This window comes from Dryobates pubescens, chromosome 36 (assembly GCF_014839835.1).
Source record: "Dryobates pubescens isolate bDryPub1 chromosome 36, bDryPub1.pri, whole genome shotgun sequence".
NCBI lineage: Eukaryota > Metazoa > Chordata > Aves > Piciformes > Picidae > Dryobates > Dryobates pubescens.
Genome location: NC_071647.1, coordinates 891,114 through 905,392, shown reverse-complemented (window position 1 = coordinate 905,392; position 14,279 = coordinate 891,114). Strand labels below are relative to the sequence as shown.

Here is a 14,279-nt window from a genome sequence, read left to right as displayed (position 1 = left end):
ACCTTGATCTGCAGGAACTCCTCTTCCTCAGCACTGCCCTCGAAGATCTCCGGGGTGGCCGTGGGTTGGTGCTGCTGGGGTGGACAGGAGAGCTCAGTGCAGGGCATGGCAGTGGGGGGGGGGGGTCCCGGGGGGCACGTGGGACCCTCCCGCAGCCATTGCTGCCCACAGAGCTGCTCTGTGTCGGGGGGGACACTGAGAGCTGCTGTGGCACCGTTCCGAGGGGGCAGAGGCAGCTGAGCCAGGGCTTGGGGCCAGAGCAGGGCACAGGTACAGGGGGGAGGTGAGGAGGAGCCCAGCAGCAGCTGGGGAGTTTTGGGAGGGCACGGGGGGGGCAGGGAGGGGATGCTGCCCAGGGAATGGCACCTGGCCTCGTGTGCGTGGTGGGGCATGGCCCGGGCCCCTCACTGCCCCCCTGGCGAGGGGCTCCCGGCGCCTGGGGGCTGTGGCCAGGGGAGGTTTGTTCAGTGGCACCTTCCGCATGGGCTCCACACCGAGAGGGTCTCCGTCTGCAGGAGCAAAGGGGCGATGGGGCAGGAGGTGCCAGGGCTGGGGGGGGGGGGGGGGGCGCGGGGTGGCACAGCACTGCCAGTCCCAGCACTCTCTGTGGCTGCAGTGGTGCCACCAAGCTGCCCCACACCCTGGCGCCCCGTGAGTCACCCTCCAGCCTTACGCTGGAGATGCCTCCTCCCTGCCGGGGTGCAGGAGCTGGGGGTGCCAGGGAAGCTGTGCCCCCGACCCACCGTGCCTACCTTCATCGCTGTCCTGTCCGGGGGCCGCGGGGGCCGCGGGGCTGGTGCCCGGGTCCGCTGTGGTATCCTCCGAGACCAGGTTAAACCACTGGGCCGTGGCGGGGGGCAGGTGCCCGGCCAGCACCAAGAGGATGCAGAGCGTGCAGAGGAGGTGCTGGGGGCTGCTGGACCCCATGGCACTGCCCCGGGGCCGGGCTGCCCAGGGCAGGGGTGTTTGGCTCCTGCCACTCGCCCGCCCTCTGCTCCTCTGGCCCTGGTCCGGCTCCCGCTGTTATCACCGCGGCCCCCGCACCGCCCGACACGCCCCCCGGGCCGCATCCGGCGGGGGCTGAGCACCCATACAGCCAAGTCACCCTCTGCCCTGCTGGCGAGGGGCGAGGAGGGCAGCCGGGAAGGGTCGGGAGGGAGCCAAGGCCAGGAGGAGCTACTGGGACTGAGGCGTGGGAGGGCAGGGGAGAGATGCTGCCTGGAAATGGGGAATAAAAGCAGGGAGGAGGGCAGGGGAGGAAGGGGCTGGCTGCCAGCAGGGGTGGTCGGCTGCGGTGACAGCAGCTGGGTGCCCTGAAGGGTCTGCCCGGCCGCCAGTGCCCAGTGCCAGGAGAGGACAGAGCCTGGGGAGGGGGCTGTGAGACCCTGGGCGACGTCCTGCAGTGGGTGCCACGCCTGTGCCCTGTGCACTCACCGTGTGCCACTGTGGGTACAGACCACCCTGAGTATCCCCAGCTCCTCAGGGACACCCTTGGCTGGGGGTCTGCAGCCATCTCTAGCCCCCAGCCCCAGTTCTGTCCCTGCCCTGTGTGACCTGAAGCCTCTCCCCAGGGCTGGGGATTACCTCAGAGCCTGCTGGGGGAGTTTCAGGGAAACATCCTGAGCCCCCCCCCGTCCCTCCCCCCTGCCATCAGCCTCAGGAGGTTCAGAAGGAGGTGCTGGGGGCCCACAGAGCCCCGGGCTGGGGGCACAGGTCTGCCCTGTCACAGGGCACCGAGAACTGAGCTCTGTGTGCCAAGCACTGAACCCCATGCCAGAGGATGGGGGTGGCACAGCTGTGGGGTGCAGCAGCCCAGCCCCTCCCCATGGTGCAGGATGGTGCTGGGACAGGGAGCTGGGGCTGTGTGCCCTGCAGGCCTCGCCAGCCGCTGGCACTGCCCTGCTGCCTCTGCCTGCAGACACAACAGCCTCCCCGGCGGGCACGCGGCGCTGCCAAGGCCTGATAAGGAGCTGCCACCCGGGCAGGGCTGGGCACCTGTTTGGGTTTGGTCCCCCCTTGGACGCCATGCCAAGGCTGGCGCCTCTGCCCCAAGTCATGGCCACTCTGTGCAGCAGTGCCAGGCGGGGCAGGGGCTCCCGAGCAGCGCTGGGTGCTGATGCCTTGCTGGGCCCTGTGCCAGCTGGGAGGGGAGCTGTGGACCACAGGGCACATGGACTCTGCCTGCCTGTGTCCTGCCTGCATGCTTGGCACTGCCCGGCTCACTGGCACAGGAGAGAGGTTGCTGGGAGCCCCTGCAGCCAGTGCTGGCACCTGAGACTCAAACTGCCACTCGAGCACTAGATGCACTCACCCATGAGATGAGTTTGGGGTTCTCAGACCAGCACCTGGATGTGCCAGGGCCTGTGGGACAAAGTTCCTCATCCCATGGCACGAGATCGTTGTGCCAGTCCTGCTGCAGCCTGTCCTGCCCTTGGGTAGCATGAGGGAGTCTCTGCCCCCCTGCCACTCCCAGCAGTGAGCCTGGTGCGTGTGGCACAGGCCTGCCAGGGCACCGTGGCAGCTCACACAGGGCAGGGGTAGTGAGGCCGTGCTGGTGCATCCGGGCAGGTCCCCCCTGGCTGCCCCCTGCCTGGCGCTGGCTGAGATGCCCCTGGGGGTAGCTCAGGGCTCATCAGGCCCCCGGGGGATGCTCGGCAAAATGTCGCCCATCGGGCACAGAGCCTGGTCCCTGCCCTCTGCCGAGCCTGCCACCTCCCGCCGTGGTGCCCGGTAGCCCTTGCCCAGGCGCTGCGGGGACCGGCGGGGCCGGCGTGCCGGGGAAGGCAGCTCGGGCTCCCAGCCCGCTCCCGGTTTTCCTGAATAGCCACTAGATGCCGGCACCTTTCAACTTATCCCGGGACAGTGCGGGGCCGGGCAGGGCAAGCGGGGAGCCAGCGGCCGCGGGGCCGGGGTGGGGCGGCTCAGGGAAACGGAGGGTGCCCTGGAGCGTCGCTGGCAGCCGGGGCTGAGCTGCCAGGGATGCTGCTGCCGGCAGCGCTTTTGCTCCTGCCGGGGACCCCGAAGCCCCCAGCCCACCCCGAGGCTGCCCAACGCTGGGGGGCTCGGGCACAGTCCCCGCCGTGTGTCCCCGTGCGGTGTGTCCCCTCTCCCAGGTCATCCCAGTTGCTCTCAGAACCGGGATGGGCGTCGGTGCGGCCGCCGGTCTGCGGGGCAGGGGGCTCAGGAGGACGCAGGGCCGGGGGTCTCCGCGCTCTCCGGCATCGGAGCTGCCCCGCCGGCAGCCCCGGTACTGAATCCTCCCTCCCCGGTGCCGAAGCCGCCGTCGGCGGGCAGCGTCTCTCCCCTATGGCTTCCCGGTGGCGGCGGGGGCGGCCCCGCCGGTGGCCCCGGTGCCGGCGGCGGGAGGTGTGGCCAGGGGCCGCATAAAGCCGCCGCCGCCGCTGCCGCCGCCCCGCGCCCGCCGCCAGCCCAGCGCCGCCCGCAGCGGGCCCGGAGCGGGGGCCGGGGAAGCGGTGGCCGCCGCCATGCGCGGGGGCACCGGTCGGGCTCTGCCGCTGCTGCTGCTGTTGCTGGCGGCGGCGGCGGGGCCGGGAGGCGGGGAGGAGGCGATTCAGTGCCCGCCGTGCTCGGAGGAGCGGCTGGCTCGCTGCAAAGCACCGCAGGGCTGCGCGGAGCTGGTGCGGGAACCGGGCTGCGGCTGCTGCGCGACCTGCGCCCTCGGCCGCGGCACCGCCTGCGGGGTCTACACCGCCCGCTGCGGGGCCGGGCTGCGCTGCTACCCCCCCCGCGGCGTGCCGCGGCCCCTCCACACTCTCATGCACGGCCAGGGCGTCTGCACCGACCTGGCCGACGTCGAGGCCATCCAGGAGAGCCTCCACCCACCAGGTAAGGCCGGTCCCGGGGCGCTGGGTGGGTGCCCGTGGGGCCTCGACCCCCGCCGGGTTGGTGGCATTGCTCCCCCGTTGGCACCAACCTGCCCTCTGCTTGCTTGGCAAGAGGTAGGGATGTGGGGCTGGGAGTGGGGTGGGGGTTCGAGAGGGATCCAGCGGCAGGCTGGGATGGAGTGGGACAGCCAGGGATGGGCATATGTGTCCTGGGGAGAGCGGTGATGAGCTGTGTGGGTCACACTTGTGCCATCCTTACCCACTGTGGGCACAGGCAGTGGCATGGCACATGCTGGAGTGGTTCACAGGGACTTGTCACCCGCCATGGCCTGGCTGCAGAGTGCCCCTGGATGGCAGAACAGCCCAGGGTCCCTGGGGACAGGTTTCAGCTGCTGGGGAAACTCTTGGTGACCTCTGTGCTGCCCCTTCCCTGGGATGCTCCTGGCTGCTGCTGGGAGGAAATGGGAGGGAGGCCTCAGGGCACCTGCGTCCCTCGCAGACAGCTTGGCCTGGGCGCTGCTCTGGGTGCTGCCAAGGGCTCTGTCCTGCCTGCAGCTGGACAGGGCAGCAGGGTGCCAGCAGCCAGCAGGGCCAGGCCAGAGAAACCAGGCTCTGCCTGCAAGTATCTGCCCCAGGAACCTCTTGTAGGTGTTGACTGTGGTCCCAGTGCCACCCTCATGATACTCCAACAGGGTCTAAGGGCCAGGAACTGAGCTGGTGGAGGGAGCCCAGCCCCAGAGCTGTGCAGGTCTCACCATGACTTTGGCAGTGGGAGTGGAGCTGCTCACAGGGGTTGAATGTGAGACCCGTCCTGTGGGACTGGATGCTGTGCTCCCCCTTCCCTGTCCTGCAGGATGTGATGGGGACCATGTCCCCTGGAGCTGGGGAGCAGCATCCCACCATGGGACAGTCCAGAGCTGGCCTGGCCCCGTGTCCACGCAGCCACCTGGGGCAGACGGGGCTGGAGCAGGGTCTGTCCCTGTCTGCCTGAGGGCTGGATCCCAGCTCCATTCCCTCCTCCACGGCTGCTCCCTGGCGGCTCTGCTGATGTCCCCGTGGTGAGGAGGACCCTTTGAGGCTGGGCCCCTCTGCCTGCCCCTCTCCATGGGCAGGAGTTGGCTGGGAGTGCTCAGCGTGGGCTCTGCCGCGGAGCCCCCTGCCCTGCCTGTCTCTCCTTATCCCACATCCTGCAGGAGCTGTCTGGGCTGCCTGGCCCGGGGCTGTGTGGAGCTGCCAAGGGCTGTTGGTTTTGGCTGTGCCCTGTAACGCAGCATTTTTTCCCAGAGCCTTTAGGAAACAGAGTTGCAGTTTTTTCCCTTCCTTCCCGCTGTGTTTTGGCCTTGCTGGGGTTGGGTGGGTGGCCGTGGGAGCCGGGCTTGCCCGCTGGGCACTGTGCCCACCTGTAGCATCACAGGTGGCAGGACAGGGGAGCAGGCAGCAGGGAGCCTCTTCACCTGGGACAGCCCAGCAGGACACAGCACTCACTGCTCCGTGCAGCCCTGCTGGGATGTCCAAGCTGCAGGTTCCTGCTCTGGCAGCCTGGAGCCAGTGGGAATGTGGAGCTGAGTTCCATCTCTGTCAGCATAGCCATGCCTGGCACAGCCAGGGCACCCTGGCATGGGCACTGCATCTGTTGTGTGCCCTCTGCATAAGCAGAAGGGAATTAGATGCCTGGTTAGGGGCAGGGGTGTATGGAGGAGTTGCCCTTGGGGCTCAGTGGGTGTCCAGTGGGAGAGGGCTGGGATCAGCAGGGGCTGGATGATGCCTCCTTGCCCCAGGTCAGGGCAAACCCTCTCTGCTTGCTGCCTGGACCCTCTCGAAGCGAGGCAGTGGCTGCCCACTCTCCTGACTCAAGACCCTCTCCTGTGGCTGGGGGTCTGCGTACCTTGAGCAGGACCCTGCCAGCCGTGCCAGCTCTGGGCTGGCTCCTGGGTCATCCCAGTGCTCAACTGGAGCCCTGCAACAGGAGCCTCCAGCCCGCGAGTGCCCCGGGGAGGCGGTGTCTGAAGCCCGGCGTGGCGGCCGGGAAGAGGTGAGGACACTTCCCCCCAGCACGCATGATGAGTGATTTAATGCTGGGTAATTAATTATGTCTGGGAAGGACTGACCCCGCGGGAGTTGCGCTCATCCCTCCTGCCTGCCGTAGCAGGAACGGATCCTGTTACAGCGCTGCGCAGCGGCTGGCAGGCACTGCGCTGTCCCGGCCCCAGCTGCGCAGGCAGCAGCGACAGGCTGGCTTCAGCCTCTGCTGGCAGCCACCCCCCGTGCCTTCCTCACTGCCCCTTTTTTGCCCTGTCGGGGGGGGGGGGGCAGGCAAGGCTGTTGCCCTGCCCCATCTGTCCCCTGGGATGAGGATGCCCACACTCGGGTCACTCTGGGGTGAGTGCAGCTCCCAGCAAGGTCCTGGTCCCTGCAGGAAAGGTTCTGTATCTGCATCCTGACTCCCTGTCCTGCACCCTGACTTCTCCCTCGGGCTCACACCAGGTGCCAGGCTGGAGGTGCAGATGCATTCGGCCGCCTTTGGGCACGGCAGGGCTCAGCAGCGTGCCCTGCAGGATGGAATGGGCCAGGTTTGCCAGCCGGTGCCCAGCCACCCCCCGAGCCCTGGCTCTGCCGGGGCCAGTGCTTGGCAGGACAGCAGAGACTTCCCTGTGCTGCTGCCTGCCAAATCGAGGCTGCCAAGAGATCCGGTGCTGTGCCTTGGCACTGCCAGGGCCACCCACAGGTGACACCAGGGGTGTCAGACAGGGAAGCAGATGGTGCTGGCACCCACCGTGGCTCATGTGCTGAGTCGGCCACAGACACTTGGATGTGTCCCCTCTGGCCCATGGGGCATGGGTCTGGTTGGTCGCTGGGGACTGGGGCTGTGGCGGCCCTGACACTTGTCCCTGTCTCACACAGAGCCCCAGGGCCTTGCCCACTGCCGCTGGGCTCTCCTCCCACGGGAGCCGCGCGGTGGAGCCGGAGCCCTGTGGTGCTCCTTGGGAGCTCAGCCTGCGGCCAGCCTCGTTTGCTGCTGCTGCTAATTGAAGGCGACGCTGAATGACTCATTTGTGTCTCCTGTCCGCAGCCCGGGCAGAAACCCTCCTCCTGCCAAGACGAGGTGGCCAGACTGTGCTGCCAGTGAGGGCAGCACCCGTGCCCAACCCCTTGGCACCTGCTTCCATCCCCAACCCAGCAGAGGGGAGGCTTTCCCCAGCCCTCTGCCAAGCAGGGACTCCCCCTCTGCTCTGCCTGTCCTCCTCTGCTGCCCGGGCACCTCTCTGCTGGCACAACCTCTCTCATGCCCAGCAGCACCAGGGTGCTGGTGGCTGCTGCATGGGTGCCCTGCACAGCCGAGGCTGCCACACAGAGCAGGAGAGGGGAAAGAGGTGCAGGAGGACTCGAGGGCACCACAGTGGCATCAGTGCTGCTGGGCTGGCATCCAGCTGGTGCTTGCCAAGGGGCTGGGGCAGAGTGGGCTGCACTGGGAGCTGGGGGGAGGCTCCAGGCTCCACAGAAGTTGCCTTGTCCGTGGCTTTGTGCTCACTGTGAGGAGCTTCCTTCTCCAGCCAGTGCCGGAGGATTGCCAGGGGAGGTCAGAGCCCCCCCGAGCTGCTGCGTGTCACTTGGGGGTGGGTGGGAAAATCACCCCAAGGACTGCAGCGATCCCTGCTGCGGGAAGGGGTCCTGAAGCTGGCATGTCCCGGGTCCCAGAGCCCTGTCCCCAGAGCTGAGCGCTGGCAGGAGCTGCCTGGCTGCCCGCAGGCACCGGCGCTTCATGTGACCTTACGGAGACGTCAGCCGCATCTGGTTTTGCTTAAGCCGGGATTGGACTCTCTGGAGGCGGCTGGCGGGGGGAGGAGGGGTCCCGGGCTGGGCCGGGGCAGAGCGGGCAGCGGCTGGTGCCTCCTGGTCCTGCCTTCCCGTGGCACAGGAGCAGCTCACGGAGGTGCCAAGACTTCGGCATGGTGGTCCCCAGCGGTGCCAAATCTCCCTCCCGGATCTTCCTTGCGTGCAGGGGGGAGGCAGGGGAGGGAAGGAGTCCCCCAAGCCCCTGCCTGGGCTCTGCTGCCAGCGCCCGCGTTGCGCCACGGCCCCCCGGTTAGTGCCGCCGGGGCTGGCATCGCTCTGCGCGGGGTCCTGGAGTCTTTGGGTTTGTGTTTCAAATTTCAAGGGCATGAGCCATTTCCTGGAAAAAAACTGACAGATTAAGCAAAAAGCAAATAAAGTGAACCAAGGAGAAGCTTTGATCAGGGCTTCGCCGTGAACTTTAACCAGGCTGCTGGGAGCTGCTCCAGGAGCCCTCTGCTGAGGTGCCGGTGGGAGACCGGGGCCGGGATTCCGTGGGGCTGCTGCGGGCAGCAGACTGTGGATCCGACCCCACTCCCTGCGTGCTGCCTGCCCGTGGGAAGGGCTGGCGCTGGGCATCATCCTGGCAGCCTCCATCCCCGGTGCTGTGAGCCCCTGGGTGCTTCCATCCGTGCTGCGTCAAGACCACCCCCGGCCCCAGCTGGGAAGGTTTTTCCCAGTGCAGTCCCAGCCCTGGGATGAGCTCGGGCAGGGATGAGCTCGGGCAGGGATGCGCTCGGGCAGGGAGCCCTGGCTGCTCTCCTCCTACAGCCCAGGCAGGCTGGGAGTCAAACTGCTCCTCGGGCTGTGCCTGACGTGGCTCCAAACACAGGCAGGACCCCAGCCCCCGGCTGTCCGCTCTCCACAGAGCTTTCCTGGGCCCCAAACCGGAGGGACTGGCAGCCGCCTAAGCACTAAAGCCGCGCCGAGAGCTCGGGTCTCATGACGCTGCGTCCAGCTGCCAACATCTGGGATCGCAGTTTGGCCGCGCTCCTGGCGCGGCGAGGCTGCCAAGCTCCTCCTTTTCAGATCGGCCCCGCGGGAGATTAACTTTTCTTATTCCAGGAATTTCTTTCATGTCTTTGCGGGGGCTGTGCCCCACGGCAGAGCGCTGCTCCGCTCCTGGCTGCGGTGCCCGGCGCTGCCCCGGGAGCTCAGCACCACGCCGGTGCCGTCCCGGTGCCCCTGTTCCCACTGTGGCTCCTCGGAGGCAGCTGTTGGAGGGGGGCACTGAGGTCTGCCTGGGTGTGCATCCCAGGGTCACCTTCCAGCCCAGTGGGTCCGGTGCCATGTGGCTGGCGAGGGGCACAGCCGGACCCGTGTGCCCTGTAGCACCCTGGTGCCATTTGCCCACTGCTCTGGCAGCCCTGCAGTAGCAGACACGTGGCAAGGGGCCTGTGAGTTGTGGCTGATGGTGGCAAGGGCTCCCAGGAGCCTTTCCCAGTGCTCGGCCTGGGGCCCGGGGCTGGGGGTGACACCCGTGGGGACTGAGGAGGGCAATGTGGGGTCTGGCAGTACCAGCTGCACCAGGGCATTACGGGGGCACTGCAGCTGTGGCACTGACACCCCCCCCGACCCCCGCCGTGTGTCCTTGCAGAGAAGGAGGAGATCGACCACCCCAACAACAGCTTCAGCCCCTGCAGCATCCACGACCGCAAGTGCCTGCAGAAGCAGCAGGCGAAGAGAGTCAACAACGGCAACAAGATGCGCAGCAGCGGCAGCCCCCAGCACCGCGAGGAGGCGCGGCCCATCGTGAGCACCGCGGGGCACGGCGGCGGGCACCGGGCTGGGGAGGGCAGGATTGGTGCTTCCGGGGTGCGCTGCAGAGCTGGGGGACCCGTGGTGCTGGGGGACCCAGGGTGCTGGGTGGATGCAGCCCTGCTGCCGGCTCAACCCCTCCTTTCCTGCAGGCACAGGGTTCGTGCCAGAGCGAGCTGCACCGGGCGCTGGAGAGGTTGGCAGCCTCCCAGACCCGCACCCATGAGGACCTCTACGTTATCCCCATCCCCAACTGCGACCGCAACGGCAACTTCCACCCCAAGCAGGTAGGAGAGGGCCTGGGGGCGCTGCTCAAGTTGGGGCATTTTGCAGTGCCAGTGTGAGGCTGGGAGGGGGCACAGACGGATGGTGCCAGTGCCGGGACGTGGCAAAGCCCATCCCGGGCTCCTGCCGTGGGTGGGAATCATCCTCTGGATGTTGTGAGGCCTTCTGCAAGAGCCCTGGGGTGGGACTGGGGTGGCAAAGGTGCCAGGGAGAGCTCCTGAGTGCCCCGAGCGGGCAGGCTGCGGGGGCCAGGCTGGGTGTCCCTCACCAAGGCTGTGCCCTCAGTGTCACCCAGCGCTGGACGGGCAGCGGGGCAAGTGCTGGTGCGTGGACCGCAAGACCGGCGTGAAGCTGCCAGGCTTCCTGGAGCTGAAGGGGGACCTGGACTGTCACCAGCTGGCAGACAGCATGTGAGCGCCACCCCGGTGCCCCCCGCCGTGCCCAGGACACCCAGGGGCGCCGCACAGGCCGGGAGGAGAGGAGGGGAGGTGGCTGCGGAGCGGCTCCCCGCTGCCGCAGGACCCTTGGCACGCTCCCCGCGCCGCCGCCGTGCTCTGCGCCACAGGCTGCCCCTGGCACGGGGCATGGCACCGCTGCCCGCGCCCTGACCACTAACTGCCACTGCTGAGGGGCCCCTGGCACGCCCCAGCGGCTCCTCCACCCGCACGGACACTTTCTTGGACAGATGCTGCCCTGGGGCTGGTGCCAGGCTGCCCAGGTGCAGTGGGGGAACAGCACCCATGATGCCACTGCTCGCCTGCCCTGAGGTGACCCCCCCTCACCTTGTGCCCTGGACCCTCCATGCTGTGGCACAGCTGGGGCACCTGGAGCCTGGCAGCTGTGGCAGAGGCTTGCCTGCTGCCTCAGCCCAGCCTGGCCCAGCAGGCAGCCATGGACACATTGGCACCTCATGAGGTGCCAGGCTGGCACCCCTGCCCACAGTGCATTGCCGTCCACGCCGGAGCTCAGCGTGTGGCAGCAGGAGAAGTGCCTCATCCTGCCCTCCCTGGCTGTCCTGGCAAGGACTTGGGAGGCTCAGAGAGACCCCTCCCCACTACCTGCCTGGGGCCCTCCTACCACCCCCCTCCCCCAGAGCGTGTGTGTGCCACGGGCATCACAGCCACACGGAGCAATAAGAGACCTTCCCCCTGCCCGCTGCTGCCCCCGGCCCAGCTGCTGCCTGCCCCATGGCCCAGCCCCAGCCTGCTGCCCCGCAGGGACACAGCTGCTGGCCGCAGCATTCCTCAGCCCCTTCCCTCCCTGCCTTATCCCCAAGGAGGTTGGCACCCCACGGCCCTCGGGCACTGAAGGTCCAAAGGGGAGGGCCGGGGGGGGTGAAGGCTGCCCAGGAATCTCTTCCCAGCAGGAAGAGGCTTCTTTTACTGCCTTTCCCCCCTTCTATCCCCCAAAGATGTGTAATATTTACAGCAGTGTCCTTGGTGGGGCTCTCAGGAGTGGCCTCGAGGCTGAGCTCCTGCAGCCTCAGCGCTCTGGGCACCGCCAGCTCCGGGTTCTGTTTGCTCTGCTTCCAACTTGGCCAAGGTGCCCAAAGCAGGATGAGTTTCTGGAACATCTCGGTGAAGGGCTCTGTGGATTTGGCCAGCACCAAGTTCTCAGCTGGGAAATTCTCTCTGGCTTTGTAGCTGTTGCTTTTTGCCTTTTTTTCCCCTTTTCCCCTTTGGTTCTTTTGGTTTTGGTTTTCTTTTTTCTTTTTTCGAACCTGAGCTGGAAATTTTTCACCTAAAAAAAGGCCTTTTGGGTGAGAAGTGTCCATGCTGGCTGCCCTGGCCAGCGTGCCAAAGAAGGGGGCATTTGTGCTGGTCCTCCCCTCAGCCCACACCCAGGCTCCAGGGCTGCAGGGGGAGGTTTTGTTTTGCCTCCTCCACGCTGGCAGCTTCCGAGATCCCTGCTGGGAATGAGGTGTTTCAGTTTTAGTGAAACGCCCCCCCCGGGCCCTGGCAGCTCCCTGGCAGCTCCCTGGCACAGGTGGGCATGTCCCTGTGTGGCTCTGTGGGTGGGGACAGGGACTGGCAAGCGTCACCATCCTGCTGGCCAGGGCTGGCGGGAGGGCGAGGACGGAGCGAGCCGGGGACAAGGGCTGGCACTGGGCTCAGCATCGCGGCTCAGCAGCGCAGCTTTGGTTTCTCCTGCAGGTGACAATGTCCCCATGCCACTCCCCGTGTCCCCAAGGTGCACGTGTCCCAGTGTGGCTCCAGCACCTTCCACTGCGTGTCCTGTGGGGCTGCTCTTCTGCCCCTGCCCTGCCGCCAGCCCTGGCAGAGTCTCTGCTTGGTGCCTTGCCAGTGACTGCCCTGACACCCACCCTACCCTGCCAGATGCCCTCCCTGCCCTTGTGCCCTGCTGGATCCTCTTCCTGCCCTTGTGCCCCGTCGTGGGGCCCATGGCTGATCACAGCCACACCAGCAGCACCGCCGTGGGGTGCAGGATGCAGCCCCAGAGCCTCCTCGCAGGCAGCCAGAGCAGCGCTGGCAGAGCCCACGGAGCCACTCCCCGTCTTGGGGTGGCCAGGAAGTGACTGGGGGATGCTGGCGCTCGGCGGGACAGGTCCTGTGCCCAGCTCCGAGGGCTCTGGCGGTTTTCCTCCTCTCTCCTGTAGTTTAAGGCAGTATTTACACACCGTCATGTACCAGCTCCCCGCCCCCAGCGGCGTTTTTCCGCCCCGTTGTGATTTCTGTCAGCTCCTCCCGGGCCAAGCCCGTCCCTTCGGACCCCCTCTCCCCCGTAGCAGCCCTTCCCCTCCTCTTCTGCAGTAAACTTGAACCTTTGTATCGTCAAACAGAACAAAAAGAAAGAAAGATCAAAAAAGGAGCAGTTGCTGTGTTTGATCTTCCCTCTCGTTCCTGGCGACTGCATTTTATCTTCGCATCGCTTTAAAGCGAAGGAGAGGGGAGGGGGAGCGAGGGGTCCGCGGGGATCGCAGCAGCTTGGAAGTGGAAAAAATGCCTGAGCCGAGGGCGTCTGGTTTGGAGATCCCGGGATGGGGCTGCGGGAGCGGAGCCAGCTCCTGCCTGCGCTCGGCCGCATCCGCAGCCCGCGGGGCTGGGGGCCAGCGCCGGGCATCCCCCTGGTGTGGGGCCAGGCTCGGCCGCGCTGCCCCTGCCCGGGCACGCAGCACCCCCGTCCCCTCCTCCCCCCCGGCCTGGAGACCCCGAGCTAGGGGTGGGGTTCGGCAGCCCTGAGAACCCCAGCACCCCGGAAAGCCTCGGGGAGAGCTGCACCGAGCAGGGGTGGGGGGAGGAAGAGAATGATTTTGTGCCTCCCCTTGAGCGCCAGCTCAGCCTCTGCGCGGTGCCACCGTGGTGCCAGCGAGGATCGTCACCAGCAGCCCAGCCCAGCAGCGCAGGGAGGGCAGTGCCAGGCTGGGACGGGACGGCTGGGTGCCCGGTGCGGCGGCTGCCCGGGGCAGGTGCCAGCCCGGTGCTCCGGTTGCCGGCTGCGGGCGGCCCCGGTGCTCAGGGTTGTGCAAACAGCTGGAGGAGCTGGGCTGGAGGCCGCGGCTGCAGCCAAGGCTGCAATTTGCTGGCGCAGCAGATTGCAGCCGCGGCAGGGACGCCGCCAGCTCTCCTGAAGCCCAGCACTGCGCTGACGACTGCCCAGGGCTGGGGCTCCCCCGGCCCTCCTTTGGGGTCCCCTTCCAGTTGTCCGCAGCCCTGGCAGCTGTGGGGGCGCTGGGCTGGGCTTGGGAGCTGATTGGGCTGGAGAGACCTCTGTGTGCACTGGGCAGAGCCACTGCCAGAAGCATGGGGGCTGGTGCCATGGGGGGCTGGTGCCATGGGGGGCTGGTGCCGTGGGGGCGCTGGTGCCATGGGGGCGCTGGTGCCGTGGGGGGGTCATTCGTCCCTTCCTGCACCACTTGCAGGCTGGGGGAACCCACCTGGCTCCCCTGCATGCCCTGTGGCCACTTCCCACTTCTGGAGGTCACCAGGGAGCTGGTGGCAGGAGGAAACCAAACCCTCCTGCACCCTCCAGAAGTGCTGCTGGCTGGGACCCCTGGCAGGACCCCACTGGGATGGGATGGGATGGGAGAGGTGGGTGATGATGCTGACCCCTGGCCAGTGTCCCACGGGTCTGGATGCCAGCTGAGGCATTTCCACATCTCAACGGGGGGCAAAGCTCCATCTGCAGCAGCCAGCAGCTCCCCCTGCCCAGGGCCTTCCCCAGGGCAAGGACCTCCCTCTGCAGCAGCCCTCACGGCCACCATGCTGCCACCTGCCCCGCTGCCACCACAAAGCTGTGTTGGGGCTTAGTTTGTCACCCCCACAGGGGCACAGCTGCCTGTGCAGGGTGGGTGGGCACCAGCAGGGTCCCTGTCCCCATCCCCGGGGACCAGCCCTGCCCCCTGCTGCAGCGGGGCTGGGGCTGGGGTCTCGCTGCGGCTGGGGACTTGTGGCATCCCCTGCCGGCAGCAAAGCTGCTGGGAGCCAAGCCGGGAGCCCGGCCAGGGCAGGGGCTGTGCTTGTTACAACACATCTGGAACTGGACCCAGGGACCAAACCCAGGAGCTGAGCTTCCAGGAAGCTTGGGACACACTCTGGAGGC

At 67.3% G+C, this 14,279-nt stretch overlaps 1 protein-coding gene across 1 annotated transcript; it reads left to right on the top strand.

The window, feature by feature from the left end:
- Nucleotides 1–3,470: 3,470 nt before the first annotated feature.
- On the top strand, nt 3,471–10,496 carry IGFBP4 (insulin like growth factor binding protein 4). The gene is made up of 4 exons (XM_054176771.1): nt 3,471–3,846; nt 9,274–9,428; nt 9,587–9,721; nt 10,005–10,496. Exons 1-4 carry the CDS (start codon nt 3,486–3,488, stop codon nt 10,131–10,133), a joined length of 780 nt encoding a protein of 259 aa, XP_054032746.1. The 5' UTR covers nt 3,471–3,485; the 3' UTR covers nt 10,134–10,496.
- The last annotated feature ends 3,783 nt before the right edge of the window (nt 10,497–14,279 follow it).